We start from the raw sequence: 18,869 nt of genomic DNA, 5'->3' as shown, positions 1-18,869 counted from the left end.
GATCCCTGGTGACGAATGTGAAACCAGCCATATGGAAGCAAACTGAAATTCATATCAACATGACATGTATTGCGGCCCCTTTTCCACAGTTAAATTGGATATAAATAGCTGTGCAGGTGGCTCCCACCCGGTTACGTAACCCTGCATCTTAGAGGCTGCTGCCCTATACACATAGATTTGAAATCACTGGCCACTTTAATAATGAACACTAGTCACTTTAATAATGTTTACATATTTTTGCTTTACTCATCTCATATGTATATACTGTATTCTATTCTACTGTATTTTAGTCTATGCCACTCCGACAATGCTCGTCCTAATATTTACATTTTTACATTTACATTTTAGTCATTTAGCAGACACTCTTATCCAGAGCAACATACACTTAGTGAGTGCATACATTTTTTTTTCATACTGATTTTGATTGGATTTGATTTATTTATATATTTCTTAATTCCATTCTTTTACTTTTATATTGTTGTGAATTGTTAGATATCACTGCACTGTTAGAGCTAGAAACACAAGCATTTCGCTACACCCGCAATAACATCTGCTAAACATGTGTATGTGACAAATACCATTTGATATGATTTGATTAGCTGGTTAGAAAGGAATTTTAATTGTGTGCCATCATAATTTGCATAGATGAAATTTGGAGACCCAATCTATAGGCTTCTGTAGGGGCTGAACCTGCCGAGTTGATGTATGCGCTTTAAAATGTTTTGATTATATGCCCGGCTTTTCACAGTTTTATTTTACCATTTCTATCATGTTACATTTTAGCCACTATCGGGAGCTACGTCAGTAATTCCCACATACATTTATTATGGTTTGAACTTGAATATGACAACTTTCAGGACGAATCAAACCACTGTATTTTTTATTCATCAATATATGTTGTGCGTAAAGGCTCTCCAAACCATTTTTCATTATTCATACTTACTTTCCTAACCCTAAAATGTGAATATGCCTAAATAATCTACAAGGTCAAAGTATTTTGAAATCTACCAGTTGGTGCTAAACGGAGATGAATATGCATAGATGGCTTTCCTTCATTGATCCCTATTATCTGACCCCGTTCTCTGAATGTCTTCTATTGAGTATGTCAACAAAATTCAAATTAAAGGTACACCCTATTTAAAGGAATGGCTTAAGATAAATGTACTGAAAAACCCATTGAAGGAAAACGCCAAGAGAAAATCTGATGACCAGCAAGTGGGAGAGTTTTCAGCGGTTTAATGGAATTTATTCAGAGCGCCCAAGCGAGCCACACCTGCAGTGCGTTACGTGACTGAAAAAGGTCAGTCTGAATACCAAATACTGAGAAGTGCATAGGAAAGGCATAAATTCCTAAATCGGGATCGGGCCCTAAGAGAATACTAGATTTTTACTGTAATTTCAGTCATTGGCCTACTGTCTCATTTTTTAAAATGTGTTTCTGCCCGGTCTCGAACCGGGGACTTTTCGCGTGTTAGGCGAACATGACAACCACTACACTACGGAAACTGAACAAAGGGAATAGTCGGGGTGTCATTTTGGCTGGGTGGGGCATTTAGTGCTCTCCGAACCTAATGAAGTCAGAAATAGCTTAGTCCATTAATTAAGCAATAAGGCTTGAGAACCTGGGAATTATCGTGTATAAGGACTGTTGTTAGGCCCGATGGTGAAGCCAAAGGCCAGGGAAACAGCCCTTAGGAGGTTGTTATTCTTGATAATTCATGGGTTCGAGGGCCTTATTGCTTTTAGAAAACGGTTGCCAACATACACTATATATACAAAAGTATGTGGACACCCCTTCAAATTAGTGGATTCGGCTATTTCAGCCACATCCATTGCTGACAGGTCTACAAAATCTTGCACACAGCCATGCAATCTCCATAGACAAACATTGGCAGAAGAATGGCCTTACTGAAGAGCTTAGTGACTTTCAACGTGGCACCGTCATAGGATGCCACCTTTCCAACAAGTCAGTTTGTCAAATTTCTGCCCTGCCAGAGCTGCCCCGGTCAACTGTAAGTGCTGTTATTGTGAAGTGGAAACGTCTAAGTGCAACAGCGGCTCAGCCGCGAAGTGGTAGGCCACACAAGCTCACAGAACGGGACCGCCAAGTGCTGAAGCGCGCAGCACACAAAAATCGTCTGTCCTCGGTTGCAACACTCACTATCGAGTTCCTAACTGCCTCTGGAAGCAACGTCAGCACAATAACTGTTCGTCTGGAACTTCATGAAATGGGTTTCCATGGCCAAGCAGCAGCAACACAAGCCTAAATCACAATGCGCATTGCCAAGCGTCGGCTGGAGTGGTGTAAAGCTCGCCTCCATTGGACTCTGGAGCAGTAGAAACGCGTTCTCTAGAGTGATGAATCACGCTTCACCATCTGGCAGCCCGACGGACTAATCTGGGTTTGGCAAATGCCAGGAGAACGCTACCTGCCCAATTCATAGTGCCAACTGTGAAGTTTGGTGGAGGAGGAATAATGGTCTGGGGCTGTTTTTCATGGTTCGGGCTAGGCCCCTTAGCTCCAGTGAAGAAAAATCTTAACGCTACAGCATACAATGAAATTCTAGGAGATTCTGTGCTTCAAACTTTGTGGTAAAAGTTTGGGGAAGCCCTTTTCCTGTTTCAACATGACAATGCCCCCGTGCACAAAGCGAGGTCCATACAGAAATGGTTTGTTGAGATCAGTGTGGAAGAACTTGACTGGCCTGCACAGAGCCCTGACCTCAACCCCATCGAACACATTTGGGAAAAAAATCAGAACGCCGACTGCGAGCCTGGCCTAATCGCCCAACATCCGTGCCTGACCTCACTAATGCGCTTGTGGCTGAATGGAAGCAAGTCCTCGCAGCAATGTTCCAACATCTAGTGGAAAGCCTTCCCAGAAGAGTGGAGGCTGTTATAGCAGCAAAGTGGGGACCAACTGCATATTAATGCCCATGATTTTGGAATGAGATGTTTGATGAGCAGGTGTCCACCTACTTTTGGCAATGTAGTGTATGTAATGGTTTAAATATAATGATAATATTTGTCTAGGAACTCACTTGGTGAAGGTCACAGGACTAAAAATGAACAAATTCAACAACCATATCTCTATCACTAACAAATACAGTCATGGGTGGTAACTCTACCATTCAATCGAAGAGCCATGGCGCACTGGGAAATTATTGGAGGGTGGCTTAGTGGGGGCGTTAAATTTAAGCATACCTTACAAAAAAATACTGCATTTGTATTATTCATATGAAGGTAGTACTGCTCACTTTAGCTATTTAAGTTTCTTAATTTAACAAAATTTTTTTGAGGTAATCGGTTTCCTCAAAGTGTTTGAGCAGCCAGAACTTATCTGGTTTTACAGTGTACAAGGAGCGAAAACCCACAGACTGTCACGTTCGTTGAGTAAAGGATCGGACCAAGGTGCAGCGTGGTATTCGTACATGGTCGTTTATTATTATAAACTCAAAACAAAATAACAAACTCCAACAGAACGTGAAGTTCAAGAGGCTAAACATCCAACAAGCCAAACAGAAACAAGATCCCACAACATAGGTAGGCAAAATGGCTGCCTAAGTATGATCCCCAATCAGAGACAACGATCGACAGCTGCCTCTGATTGGGAACCACACCCGGCCAAATATAGAAATAGATAAACTAGATTATATCCAAATCACACCCTGATCTAACCAAACAGAGAATACAGGTGATCTCTAAGGTCAGGGCGTGACACAGACACTCGGCCCTCCGTGGAACAAGTCTATGGGCAAGCGCAGAAAATTATACTGAACAAAAATATAAACGCAACATGAAAAATGTTGGTCCCATGTTTCATGAACTGAAATAAAAGATCCCAGAATATTTTCATTTGCACAAAAAGCTTATTTCTCTCAAATTATGTGCATAACTTTGTTCACATCCTTATTAGTGAACATTTCTCCTTTGCCAAGATAATCCATCCACTTGACAGGTGTGGCATATCAAGAAGCTGATTAAACAGCATGATCATTACACAGGTGCACCTTGTGCTGGGGACAATAAAAGGCCACAACACAATACCACAGATGTCTCAAGTTTTGAGGGAGCGTGCTATTGGCATGCTGACTGCAGGAATGTCCACCAGAGCTGTTGCCAGAGAATTTAATGTTAATTTCTCTACCATTAGCCGCCTTCAACTTCATTTTTTTCGAATTTGGCAATACTTCCAACCGGCCTCACAATCGCAAACCACTTGTAACTCATTCTGATTGGCTAGGCCTGGCTCCCCAGTGGTTGCACCCCTGCCCAGTCATGTGAAATCCATAGATTAGGGCCTAAGGAATTTATTTAAATTGACTGATTTCCTTATATGAACTGTAACTCAGTAAAACATCAGTCCTACTTGCCTGAAGGACAAGTGGCTAAAAAAGTTCATGTCAAGCCCTGCTAATAATAATAATTATCATACCTCATACTATAACCATACTATTGTGGGGATCTATTTTCTTATAACTAGATGTGATGCCTAGCTTAGAAAGAATACATGAATGATTAAACATAATAGGTTTGTACTGTACTGATATAGATTGTTTAATATAACAAGCTGTGATTAATGTGGGGAACCGTTAGGGGGTAGGATGAGATAAGACTTGTGACTCACATACACACACACTGCCTCTTTGTTAAACCACTCAAGGACATGTGTTCTGCTACAGTGGAGAGGAACAGACTATGTCTGAGGTTGCTGACTCGAGACAAGTTGTGGAGATAACAACTAATGCCTGGCAACAGTGAAGCGCCAAGGGACTGGGACCAGCCTGTGCGCCAACGATAGGCTGAGTAAGTCTAAACCACGCTCAGTCTCTACTCTGATAGGCCTGCTTGGAGCAGGAACTATCTCTGTCAGAGTATTTAAAGAAGAACTTATAACAATGGCTCAGTTCTCTGACTGCCCTGCGTGGTTTTTCAGTGGGCCCGTATATACGAACATCATATTTACCATTCAAGTGTTTGCATTAATTAAAATACTAGTCTATTTTAGAAGACGTGTATTGACCTCTTTTTGTTCCTATACCAGATTTGAATTGACGCAACTTAACAATTGGTGACCGCCGACGTGATCTGGTAGAAGGGACTTCGCTGGGTATTGTCCGGCCCATTGGACATCTCTGTCATTGGACGGTGTGTTTCACAAAGAGTCCGGACAACTAAAAACAGGTAAGCAGACACCTATTGTTATATAACTAAAGTTCTGCACATTAGCTTTATCCAAATTAATTTTGTGAAACACCTGTTTGATGTAAGTGAACTAAATTATGAATTATTATACGAATTATTATGAGTAGATAAGCCCCATATTGTGACATGCAAACCTTTGGTGAATGTGATGTTAAACCATGGTACCATAGAGTATTTTTCCACTGGCAAGGTCCGTAACTACGAGGGTACAGCTAGGTTCGAAGATACAGGGAATAATTGAATTAGTAATTGCTATCGGCAAGGTCGGTAACTACGAGGGTACGGCTAGGTTCGAAGAATTACACCGGCAAGGTCCGTAACTACGAGGGTACGGCTAGGTTCAGCTGAGTATTTTTTAGATAGGGAGGAGGATAGTAGGTGAGGTTGAGATTGAAAATAGAGGTAAAGATAATGAATAGTCAATATAACTAAATTGAAATGTATTGAACTGATATAATTAAACTGTAACGTTGGTGTTTGAAATAACATTATACTGGTTTTAAAGAAGAAATTAAGTTGAAATTTGATATATTATTCAACTTAACATTGGATGTTCAACACAACATGATATTGGCTTGATGTGATTAAGATTCCCTAATATATAAATATTTTATATTTAACGCCACACAATATTGATCTGGGAAATTGAAATGAAATACCTGGATTTATAAGTTGAATCAAATGTTTAGGACCTGAGCTCAGGAGGGAGTCATTATGAGTTAGGAGATGAGAGAGTAGGAGGGGGCCAGTACCCACTGATAGCCTTACCTAATCTACGGGAATGAAAGAGGCCCCAGCAACCTTAGAATGAGGTGAGCGCTAGTGCGGTTTTCATTTGGTGATGTCACTTGCTCTATGAACTGGAAGTATTTACTTTGAAAGGATCGCGGAATGTGTGGGGTGACTGGCAATGTATGTAGAGGGTCCCTGGTTCGAACACAGGTAGGGACAGTGGGTAAAGGTTTCGCATTGGGGCTATAGACCTAGATTACTACGTGGATTGAGAAATGTGAAAGGTTGAATTAGATAGCTTAAGTAGAAGTATTCTAGAAAGGTCTATGAAAATATGTTACAAGGTCCACGCGCCTCCCCCGTTGTGTAGGTGATAGATGAATTATTAATGACTAATTATTACACCCTGAAACTGTGTATAATGTGTTAGAAATGTGTGAGTGTAGGACCAGTAAAGGCTATGGCATTGAGCCACTATTTAGCAATGTGAGTAAGAGTTAGGCCAGACAACAAAGACAACTGAGAAACTAAGATAAAGAGGCCTCCCAATTTAGGGAGGGGAGAAACTGTTATGAAAACATGGTGCAGAATATTGTGAGAACGGCAATAACTGAGTAATGCAGGGAGTAGGGTATGTGTGTGTGTGTGTGTGTGTGTATGTGTGTGTGTGTGTGTGTGTGTGTGTGTGTATGTGTGTATGCATGTGTGTATATGTGTGTGTGTGTGTGAACTGATGGTCAGTAGAGCAGTTTTAGAGTGGAAAACTACAGCCCGCCTACAGAGGGGAGGGATTTTTTTGTATGACGTATGAGTATAAAAGATGGACTCTGAAATTGTGATGGCAGAATTCTCAATGAATAAATATCTCTGACTATGCAGACCGGGACTCTGGCCGTTACTTAAATCCCAAAAGACTTACAACTTTTTGGGAGACGCACAGAGACACTAAAATAGTTTGTTAAATAATTCACGTAACAGTAGGAAGGAGCAAGGGGAGGGGTGAGAGATAGTTCAAATGATAGGAATATCATTAAATGTATGCTTATCAACGATAGCAAGTATTTGTTTTATTAATTAGGGCCTAATCAGAGAGAACAGTTAAAGAAATTGAATAGCGAACTGAAATGGCGATAGAGCTGTGAAAATTGAGTTGAGGACAAAGGAGAATAATTTATGGCTCTGGTTAGCGGGAAAAAAAATAGCGACAGTCCGGTGAGTTAGATTGAGCTGTAAGATTTCAAGTAGAGGTCTAAATACTTGAATGGAAGGCAGTGCTTTAATAAATTCTAATTGTTATTACTTTATTCGATAGGTTGCTTAACACCAGTGGTGTATGCAAATAGTTGGTGAATTCTAGAACGATAATTTATTTTCGTTACAGGGACCAGGGGATGCAAGTAGCTTTAGCTATTATGCTGAGGGAATAGCACCAACCTATAGTGGGTTCTAGATTTGTTAAATAAACAAACTTATATTTTAAACTAAAGTAATGCAATAGGCTACAATTATAACATTATCAGAAAAAGGCACAATTTAATGTGAAATAGTTATTACAATTATTATTAATAGTTATTACAGTTATTATCATTGATCCAGTAATGATAGAAGGATAGTAGAGGAAAGGCAAGGGATTAAATCTCATTTAGGGAAAGAAGAAGAGTATGAAGATATATTAGGAGAAAATACCATTAACTGAGGGATATAAAACGTTTAGCTGAAAAAGACAACAGGAATAATTTACCTTACACCCTAATATAGACATTAGACCACACCAGAAGTAGAGATGGCAGGATCACCAGTAGCAATCATGAAGAGGAGGTTCCCAGAAAATAGTGAAGATATTGGTAATATCTCTAACAAATGAGAAAAAGGACCAGAAAGATAGTAACTAAATGGCCAAAGGAGGGAACATTTGATGTAACCGTGATTGTATTGGCAAAAAAAATGAAATATGACATTTACAGGGGGGACAGGAACAATAGAAGGGGAGACAGATTTTCCTAAGGGGTTGATCAAATAATTGATAATGGATCATTTGAGATGAGATCACATGTAGCAGATTTAGGGTAATCAATTAAATAATCATTGTATACTCGAGGAATTTTGAGTGGTTTTATGGATTAGTTATGAGGAATTAGATTGATACAAACAATTATTGATGGGTTAGGACTGGGGATATCTGTATCATGTTTTGTGTGTACTACCATCTTTAGATTACTGATGGTAATTGAAGGTTAACAAAATGTATAACCAGGAGAAATATATTAGTTTATCTCATTGGAATGTTGCCCAGGGCTAGGGGGAGCAGTAGTGAAGTTAGGCAGTATTTAAAAAGAAGGGATGGCAATTGGATGATAAATTACCAATATTACCTAAGTGATTGTTTAGGTAGGTGGTAATATTGACACATGGGCAAAACATGTGTCAAAAGGGGGATGGTAGGAGACGGTAGGATTAAATAATAAATATATACGAAGGAGATGACAAAATACTTTTAAAAAAACAAAAACTATTTTTTAGATACAGTCTAGAAAGAGAATGCAGTCAGAAATAGAAATTGAGAGCTCAACACGTGTGAAGATAGTTTATTAACCACACCCGTATGTCAGAGGTTTTGTGCCCCACAGGTGAACTAAAGGAGAAGGTGACGCACTCTATCTAACCAGGTGACTGGTGAGCATCCAGTCCCTAAAGAAGAAAAACTGGAAGCAGGCCTGTTGGGAAGGGCCCTATCAGGTTATATTGGTCACTGCCTTTGCCATTAGAATAGCAGAAAGAGCAACCTGGGTCCACGTTACCCACTGCAAAAAGGTAAGAACACATGCAAGCACCACTGAACACATGCAGAGTTAGAGAGAAGAACTGGACCAATAGGGTCTGGGGATCACCTCTGTTAATGAAGATCTCCTACCCCGACCTATCATCACTGTAGTGTGTTCTCAGGGTGTGAGTATGGGGTAGTACCAAGCAGAAAGACTGAGGACAGGAGAGGTTTGGCGGTTTTTGGGAATATGGATAACTTGGGTTGCATCATAGTCTCGGCAATGGTCTTGATATGTCAAGATCCACCACCAATTACGCTATGCCCTTACCATTGTTAAGAAGTAAAAGAGAAGAGAAGCGACCCGACATACTGACCGTCAAGGACGAGTGGCCTACAAAATGGGAGTCAGAGAAGGGCAGACTGTCAGATTCAAAATAAGGGTTAGGGACGTAGCCAACGGGTGGGGTACATGTCAATAAGCAGCTTGGGATTATAAAATCCCTTTATATTCGTGTTCGGCCCCCACAGCGGATTGTTCCTAGACTCAGGTGTTTAAATACACTTGGGGATGGGGATATGAGACCGAGGGGGACTGAACATCCAGATGGGGGGTAAAGAGAAACAAAGACATCACCAATTATCAATTGGAGATTTAAGTTCGGAAGCACAGGAGAGAATTCTAAACCTTACAGCCCCTGTAACCGATGTGTGGTGGGCGTGTGCCAGTAAAGGCAGTGTAAGGCAGAGAATTCCAAAAGGGTGGCTAGATACGTGCGCCCTGGTTCTACTGGTTCAGCTAGTTAGAATTAGTCACCAGGAACCAAGGATTAAACAGATGTAGGAGTTTTAACAAGAAGGAGAATAGCCCTATTTAGATGGATGCGATTGGGATACCAAGGGGGGTATCGGATGGATACCGAGCTATGAAACAATTAGGGGAAGGGTTTACTACCACGTTCTTTTGGTGGGTGACAGGCAAAATTGTGGATTGGATTAATTATATCTATTACGACCAACAACGATTTATTGGCAGGACTAGGGATGCAACGGAAGGGATCTTTGAACAATTATCTGCCATCTCACTCTTATGACTTAGTAAAAAGAGGTTGGCTCTAGATCAGGCAGAAAGGGGTGGTGTCTATAGAATGGTAAGCCATTGTTGTACGTTTATCCCTAACAATACCAGTCCTGATGGGAGTATCTCTAAAGCCCTAGTTGGTTTAGATAAACTATCCCTGTTTGTGTTTTTATGTTTTATAAATCCATTTTAACTATTGTGAATGTTTGTCTTTCCTTATGTGAAGGTTTGAAGTTCCTGGGTGGCTGGTAGCCAACCTAGTACAAGTTAGTTGTAGATGGAAGGACTGAGGGTTTTTATTTTTATTCAACATTGCCTATTAATAAAAGTGTGACTGTATTTTAGTGAGTGACACCCTAGTGGGTGTCAAAAGGGGGAATCCTAAATTTCCCTGAAATTTCTTATTTTGGGGTTCACACCCAGCGGGTGTGAAAAGGGGGATTGTGGGGGTCTATTTTCTTAATACTAGATGTGATGCCTAGCTTAGAAAGAATACATTAATGATTAAACATAGGTTTGTACTGTACTGATATAGATTGTTTAATATAACAAGCTGTGATTAATGGGGGGAACCGTTAGGGGGTAGGATGAGATAAGACTTGTGACTCACATACACACACACTGCCTCTTTGTTAAACCGCTCAAGGACATGTGTTCTGCTACAGTGGAGAGGAACAGACTATGTCTGAGGTTGCTGACTCGAGACAAGTTGTGGAGATAACAACTAATGCCTGACAACAGTGAAGCGCCAAGGGGCTGGGACCAGCCTGTGCGCCAACGATAGGCTGAGTAAGTCTAAACCACGCTCAGTCTCTACTCTGATAGGCCTGCTTGGAGCAGGAACTATCTCTGTCAGAGTATTTAAAGAAGAACTTATAACAGTGGCTCAGTTCTCTGACTGCCCTGCGTGGTTTTTCAGTGGGCCCGTATATACGAACATCATATTTACCATTCAAGTGTTTGCATTAATTAAAATACTAGTCTATTTTAGAAGACATGTATTGACCTCTTTTTGTTCTTATACCAGATTTGAATTGACGCAACTTAACACTATAAAATCCACTTTAGTTGTATTAATAGTTTAAACAAATACTAAAGACTGATCCCTAGAACGGGGCATTGGTAGAGAGCTATACACAGTAAATTTTGAAGTGTTAAAGTAACACTTAAAGAGTTAAATTTAACACTATTTCTGAGTGTATATGGTCCCACCCTGAAATAGTGTTAATTTGACTCTTTTCATAGTGTTAACATTTTAGAGTTAAATTAACTCTAAATAGAGTAAAAATTTAACACTCGCTTACACTGAATAGTGTTATTTTAATTTTACACTAAAGGTTAAATAACACTGGAGAGTGTAAATATTACCCTTGGAAGAGTTAATCATTTACTCTTCTAAAATAACAAATCAACTCTGATTGAGTTTGATTCCAGTCCAGTTTAACACTGCATGGAGTTGACACTCAAGGTTAAAATAACTCTGATAAGTGTTGATGTTACACACTATTGTGTTGATAATTGACTATCTTGCAGTGAAAAACAAGCTCAAATAGAGTCAAATTCTAACACCGTATAGTGTCACGGAAATAAATCTCAGCAGTATTCATTTTACACTTTTTTTGTGTCAAATTACACCAAATACTCCATTAAGTGAGTAAAAATCACAACTTACCACAAAATAATGCATTTCAAATTTTTATTAACAGCTCAACTATGTCAGGCTAAAATATATTAAGAATACAAATCCCTTTTTAAAACATTGACCTTAGGTTTCCATAAAATGGCAATAGGGAACAACATACAAGGAGGAATCTGTCGTTCCATACTTCATTTGAACATCAAAAGGTTTAAAGTAACACAGTTCAGTAATGTTGATCACCTTTTGAACCCTGTCTGGATGCATCCTGACCTTAAAGGCATAGTAATGGTAATCAAAACACACTGTTTCCATCAGTTTTCCACAGAGCAATACACAGTCATCTTTCACAGCAATAATTTTGATTTTACAAAATACAGGCATCTCAAATGCTACCTCAGTACAGATAATGAAGTCACGGCGGTACTCTGTACCATGATGTTTGATCCACTTGGCAGAAAACACACTGGTAGACAATACAGACCCACATTTTAAAGCAATCTCGGGACCTTCTTTGAGCTCACTAAGTGTTACCATCTTCCCCGAACCTAAAGTTAATCTTTCCTTGCTAAAGGACTCTCGATACATTGCCATACAACTTTGGTGCTTTTTGGCTAATGTTTTTGTTACATTTTTAAAGCTTTTTAATTGCTTCTTAAAAAAATTATGTTTAGCTTCATAACGCATGCACCACATGTGCAGAACTGGGCCGATGTTTTTTATATTACGAGGGTAATGAATCATGAAGTGATGCTTTGGTAAGAGATTGATTGCAGGAAACAACTGCTTGAAGAGCTGATGATGATCAATGATTAAATGTTTGAGGTAAATGGTCATGCCTTCTGTAAGGACTGGGGAAAATACAATGTTAACAATGTGTAGAAGCAAAAGTAGAAGATGCCAGTGCTGGTCATCTGACTGTATTAAATCACCAAATAGCAAAGGCATATTACGTAATAAGCACCAAGACTGTATAGCATTCAACCCCAAATCATTACTTCCATCAAACAACTTTACTCTAGGTGGACGGTTTCGCTGCTGATTGTATCCATAGTCAAAAGCATGTATTCTACCAGCCAGTTGTTCAGCATTTAGGAATAACATAATTACCAAGCTTTTGACGTCTTTAAAACGTGGAAACTCAGACAGTATGTTGCTTGACTGCTGGGGGTCGAGGATCATTTTGCGGCGATACACAAACGTCAGTTCCATTTTCTTCTTGATTGTGTCTGCATCAGCAGAATGTTTCATCAGTGAGATTGCTTTGTTGCACTCATCATCAGTCAGGGCAGTCTCTGGAACAAACTGGGATTCTCGTCTGACAGTCGGTCCTCCAGACATGTCTTCACCAGTTGATCCTTTGGCTGATTCTACACAACACGGGAAAATTTCAATCATGTCAAAAGTTTTAGTAGCCTGGCTAACTTTTTAAAGGAAGTACTCCACTGTAAAATATACTTTTGAGCTGTAAACTAAATGATATGAATGATATGTTTGATGCTAGGGAGTGTGGCAAGCTGGTTTAGCCAAGGCCAAATGGGAAGAAGGCCAAATTACAGGTGTTGGCCATCTGAGGGGCAGAGGACAGCAAAGGGGGGGGGGTGGTTACATGATATATATGAATGTATATGGAGCGTGATAAAAGGTGACCTTGAAATTGTGGCGTTAATGGCGACGCAAGGAAAAAATTTGGGTGCACCTACATTTTGTGCTGGTGCACCTAAATAAAAGTTAGACGCACAAGTGCAACCAAGACAAAAAGTTAGTGTGGAGCCCTGCATCAATGCTGGTGTTAATATTGACATTATTTCTTCACAATTTATGAAATCTGCAGTTTGTGGGTTGAAAATGTATGAAAATGCCATCTACTGGTTTAAATCACCCTAAAGTTTGCAAGGCCAGTTTGCCAGGGGTTGCCTCGACCAGTCAGTGTCGAGGCAACCCCCCTTATGTCACAGTCCTTTGTAGGTCTCTGATGCATATTTTCTTTAAATTTGCTAAGAGGGAGGGAGCTAGCAGAATTGAAGGATGTAGTTACACATTATACTATATGTCTGAGAAATAGTGCAACAAATGCAATTATTGATCTAGCAACTGTTTTGTTCCATACATTTTCCAGTATTACCTCCGAATGATGATCGCCTGTCTTTGGCGGTGCCTCTCTGAATAGTTTTAATCCTCCAGGCCAAGTACCCAGTTCCACTCTCGCCATCATAATAATGCTCCTTGAAGGATGAAAGGATAACAAAAATGGATACTTCATTGAAAACAACATGGTCTGGTAGGATTCAAAAACTTCCAATAATATTTAACATTACAACTATTACTGTGTGCAACTCACATAGCCATTCTTAGAGAATGGGTCACTGAGGTACGGGAATAAGGTCACTATTCCTTTGGCATACATTTCTTTCACCTGTCTGGGTGGAGATGTACTGCAAAATTGAAGAAGAAAGGATTGTGCAGTCATATTCACTTAGATTCAGATTTAGATTTACAGATTGAGAACACAAGGACTATTAACAAATTACCCATTCATTTCTGTCATGTCAGCTGCCAGCATGTTCACCATTTTGCGTCTTGTTTCATCCGTCAAGGACTTGGTTCGGGTTGTATTCATTTATTATACGTTCCCACCGGTTTTGTTGGTAAGAGCTGATTCCACCAACTTAAAACAAAATGCATAACAATTCTGCATGTTATGTCCACTGCAAATAAACTGGAAATAAACTAATATGATGTCAGAGGATGTCCCGATCCAATCTCAAAGATTGCAAGTGCTACAAAAATCCAATGAAAAAGCCAATAATGGTAAGAAACTCCCTCCAGACAGCGACAATAACTTGAATGTACTCGAAGTGTGCACTGTATTATCAATAAATAAATAAAAGTATCTGATCAGGACTCAATATCAGCAGATACTTTTTTAATCGGATAGGGCGCTTAAAAAACTTGATCGGGACATCCCTAATCAGGACTTCAAAATGTTTTGAAACCATGTAATTTACAATGTATATTAATGTAATTTTAATTCTCTGAGAACAGATTCAAGAACAGAATTTAAAATGTCAGAATTGTCTTACTTGCTTGGCTTCTGTATCCAGCCTCTGGCGTTTTCTGGAGGGGCTATCTGAAATAATGACTGTATCCTCAGAGTCCAAGGTATCAAGGGATGATGGTTGGGATTGCTCAGAAGAGGCCACCATGGAGACAGATTCTAACCATGATTTTTAGAAGAAAAAGAATTATATATAGTTCCCTCATAATCTAAGACACTTATTTAATAGACACCATGAACTTCATAAAACAAAGAAATAACGTATTCATTAATTAGTCTAATTAACTGAAACAAACCTGAGTCATATTTGATGGTTAGCACCCCAGTTGAGGGATCCTTTATAATATCCTCAAAACATCATCATCCAATTCAGTCCCTGAACTGTCAACAATTTTCACACCTTCTGTTACAGCTGGGACACCAAACTTTGCAAATGCTAGAAAAAACAGGGATAAAAGCTTGTGTAAACAAAAGTAAATCATTATTTATATAATAATTTCACTGTGTACACCTACCTTACCCTATAAAATAGGTTTTAAACAAACTGTCACGGTTCCCTCAGACAGAACCCAGAAGCAGACCAGGACAAGGAGAGTTGAACGAAGGTGAGGGTTTATTACTGATTCAAAAAAGGTGCAGAATAATCCAGGGACAGAGCGGGCGGCGTGGATGAGTTGTTGAGGGTGCAGTTGTTGGTCCAGTGATGGCTCGGCAGCCGCCGACCATCAGGCAGAGGTAGGGTGAAGGTTCCGGACGAGTGACTGCAGATGGGACAAAAACGGAGGTAAGTAAACCAAAACCCAACAAGGTACAAAACAACAAAACTAACGATAGACGCTCTAGGACTGATACTCTGACAAAACCTACTGTTCATGGCTAACGCATCCGGCAGGAACTGGATGTTCGGCCAGAGCCTAAGAAGGGTGATGATCAGGACCAGGTGTGCAGATTGCTGATGGGATGCAGGTGCGGAAAACAAGAGCGCTCCCCCGAGCGTTCCCGAACCCTCGGGAAACTGGAGACTACGAACAGGAAAAACTAGTCACCAGACAGGACCCGACTAGACAGCCGGGATCGTTACAGTACCCCCTCCGAGAACGCCACCGGGCGGACTCCCGGAGCGCCAGGATGGAGGCGGTAGAAGTCACTGATGAGGTCCGCATCTAGGACCTGTCGCCGCGGAATCCAACTCCTCTCCTCAGGGCCATACCCCTCCCAGTCCACGAGATACTGGAAACCCCGGCCCCGCCGTCTGGAATCCATGATGCGACGCACCGTGTAGGCAGGACCACCTCCGATCATCCGAGGAGGAGGAGGAGGAGGCGGAGGAGGCAACAGAGGACTGAGGAAGACAGGCTTGAGGCAGGAGACATGAAAGGTGGGATGGACTCTGAGCGTCCTCGGTAGTTTGAGTCGAACTGCCACTGGATTGATCACCTTCTCCACCACAAACGGACCAATGAACTTCGGTAACAACTTCCCTAGACTCAGTCCGTAACGGAAGATCCCGTGTGGCCAACCAAACCCTATCTCCGATGGCATAGGTGGGAGCGGGGATCCGGCACGATTCGCCTGGAGCTGATACCGGTCCGAAACTCTGGGGGAGTGCCTTTCTGGCCCGATGCCAGGTCCGGTGGCAACGACGAATATGGGCCTGAACAGAAGGCACTGAGAGCTCCTTCTCCTGAGAAGGAAACAGGGGAGGTTGGTAGCCATACAGGCACTGGAAGGGAGACATCCCAGTGGCAGATGTAGGAAGAGTATTGTGGGCATACTCAACCCAAGGCAACTGAGAGACCCAGGAGGTGGGGTTGGAAGAGACCAGACAGCGTAGCGTGGATTCCATCTTCTGGTTGGCTCTCTCCGCCTGACCATTGGATTGGGGGTGAAAACCAGATGTGAGACTGACTGTAGCTCCAATGGCCAAACAGAAGGACTTCCAGACAGCAGAGGTAAACTGAGGGCCACGGTCGGAAACGATATCACTGGGCAAACCGTGGACCCTGAAAACCTCCCTAACCAGGATCTCGGACGTCTCCGAGGCAGAGGGAAGCTTGGCAATTGGCACAAAGTGGGCGAACTTGCTGAATCTGTCCACGATAGTCAGAACGACCGTGTTCCCCTCAGAAGCGGGCAACCCAGTGACGAAGTCCAGGGCCGGATGCGACCATGGTCGCCGGGGAATAGGAAGGGGGGTGAAGTAGTCCAGAGCTGGGCCGATTGGTACTCTTATTCTGCGCACACACTGGACAGGCAGCAACAAACCCCCGAGTATCCTCGGCCATGGCAGGCCACCAAAAACGTCTGCGAAGAAACGCCATTGTCCGAGCCACGCCAGGGTGACAAGCCATCTTGCTGGCGTGGGACCATTTGAGGACAGCCGGACGAACCGACTCAGGCACAAACAACCGACCGGGTGGACCGTTACCGGGACCGGGCTGAGTCCGAAGGGCCGCCAGCACCTCCTCCTCAATCTTCCACTAACTGCTCCCACGACGCAGTTCCGGGGGAGAATTGTCTCGGTCTTGGACCCACTCTCCTCCGTCTTGAGAACATCCGGGACAAGGCGTCCCGCCTTGCCGTTCTTAGATCCAGGTCGGAACGTCAGGGAAAACTTGAATCGTCCCAAAAACAACGCCCACCTGGCCTGGACGGGGAGTTGAGACGTTTAGCCGATTGCACGTAAGCAAGATTCTTGTGGTCAGTCCAGACAATAAACGGTTGCTCCGCCTCCAACCAGTGGCGCCACTCCTCCAAGGCAAGTTTCACCGCGAGAAGCTCCCGGTTACCCACATCGTAATTCCTCTCCGCAGGCGAAAGGCGACGAGAGTAGTAGGCGCAGGGATGGAGTTTACTGTCCGTGGAGCATCGCTGCGACAGGATGGCGCCAACTCCCACATCAGACGCGTCCCACTTCAACGACGAACTGACGGGCCGTGTCCGGTTGAGAGAGAATCGGTGCGTTGGTGAATCGCCTCTTCAAATCCAGAAACGCACGATCCGCCTCCGGATTCCACTTGAAGGTCCTGATACTGGAAGTCAAGGCAGTTAATGGAGCGGCCACACGGCTGTAATCCCGGATGAATCTGCGGTAGAAATTGCAAACCCCAAAAATCTCTGGAGCTGCAATCTCGCACGGGCTGGGCCCATTCCAGAACCGCTCTAACCTTCTCCTGGTCCATCCTAATCTCTCCCTGGAGATGATGTACCCGAGAAAGGATGTCGTGGTGGGCGTGAAACTCGCACTTCTCGGCCTTCACGAACAGGCGATTCTCCAACAATCGCTGCAGAACCTGCCGGACATGCTGGACGTGGTCGGGAAGGTTCCTTCGAGAAGATCAGAATGTCATCCAGGTAAACAAACACAAAGAGACCGATCATATCTCTCAGGACGCCGTTCACCATACTCTGGAATACCGCTGGAGCATTGGTCAGTCCAAACGGCATCACCTGATACTCGAAGTGACCCATCGGTGTATTGAAACCCCGTCAACCACTCGTCCCCCTCTCTGATCCGGGACCAGGTGATACGCATTGCGTAGGTCTAGCTTGGTGAACACCGTAGCACCCTGTAAGGAGTCGAAGGCAGAACTCATCAAGGGCAGGGGATACTTGTTCTTGACCGTGATGTCATTCAACCCCCGATAATCAATACACGGTCGAAGAGAGCCATCCTTCTTACCCACAAAGAAGAATCCTGCCCCCAGGGGTGATGACGAGGACGAACGAGACCAGCAGCTAGGGACTCCTTGATGTAGGTCTCCAACGCCTCACGTTCAGGTCGGGAGATACTGTATAACCTTCCCTTGGGGTAGACAGCTCCAGGGACCAGGTTGATGGCACAATCATATGGTCGGTGGGGAGGAAGTGACAGAGCCTTCTGCTTACTGAAAACTTCCCCAAATCGTGATATGTCTCGGGAACCAGGGACAAATCTGGGGGTTTAGCCTCAATCACCTGACTGGGAACCGAATGGGGGCAGGCAGTCTTGAGACAGTTAGCATGACAATCAAGGCTCCAACTCGTTACCTTGCCCGTCACCCAATCGAACGTGGGATTGTGTTCCTTCAGCCAGGGGTATCCAAGGACCAGAGGAACATGGGAAGACGGCAGAATGAAGAATGAAATCATCTCAGAATGATTCCCGACAACCGCATCTTAACCGGTTCAGTCCTCATCGTGATACGTGCCAGACTACTGCCGCTCAGAGTGGTCGCCTTCAATGGCTTCCGGCAATTGCTCCTTGGAAAGCCCCAGCTGTTCCACCAACTCGGCATCAAGAAAGCTTCCATCGGCACCTGAATCGATAAAAGCGTTAAGCGCTAAGCTCTGATTCCTGTTCACAAGGGTAGCCGGAAACGGGGTCTGACAGAGGTACTGAGAGGTTGAAACTGGC

General features: G+C 42.7%; 1 protein-coding gene and 1 long non-coding RNA gene across 3 annotated transcripts; both read right to left on the bottom strand.

Annotated features, from left to right (window-relative positions):
- Positions 1-11,461: 11,461 nt before the first annotated feature.
- On the bottom strand, positions 11,462-14,018 carry LOC123487075. Of its 2 annotated transcripts, XM_045218233.1 has the most exons (4): positions 13,947-14,018; positions 13,757-13,850; positions 13,541-13,640; positions 11,462-12,785 (listed from the first exon to the last, which is right to left on the bottom strand). In XM_045218233.1, exons 1-4 carry the CDS (start codon positions 13,985-13,987, stop codon positions 11,545-11,547), a joined length of 1,476 nt encoding a protein of 491 aa, XP_045074168.1. In that variant the 5' UTR covers positions 13,988-14,018; the 3' UTR covers positions 11,462-11,544. The 2 variants fall into 2 exon arrangements, with proteins under 2 accessions (XP_045074168.1, XP_045074169.1); XM_045218234.1 differs by lacking the exon at positions 13,757-13,850 and having other exon boundaries at positions 13,947-14,012.
- Positions 14,019-14,047: 29 nt separating this feature from the next.
- LOC123487076 lies at positions 14,048-15,012 on the bottom strand. The gene is made up of 3 exons (XR_006659612.1): positions 14,874-15,012; positions 14,499-14,632; positions 14,048-14,083 (listed from the first exon to the last, which is right to left on the bottom strand). It is a non-coding gene; the product is annotated as an uncharacterized LOC123487076 (long non-coding RNA).
- Between the last annotated feature and the right edge of the window lie 3,857 nt (positions 15,013-18,869).

This window comes from Coregonus clupeaformis, unplaced genomic scaffold (assembly GCF_020615455.1).
Source record: "Coregonus clupeaformis isolate EN_2021a unplaced genomic scaffold, ASM2061545v1 scaf1449, whole genome shotgun sequence".
Taxonomy (NCBI): domain Eukaryota; kingdom Metazoa; phylum Chordata; class Actinopteri; order Salmoniformes; family Salmonidae; genus Coregonus; species Coregonus clupeaformis.
The sequence above is the reverse complement of the archived record's forward strand: the minus strand, read 5'-3'. Positions and strand labels throughout refer to the sequence as shown.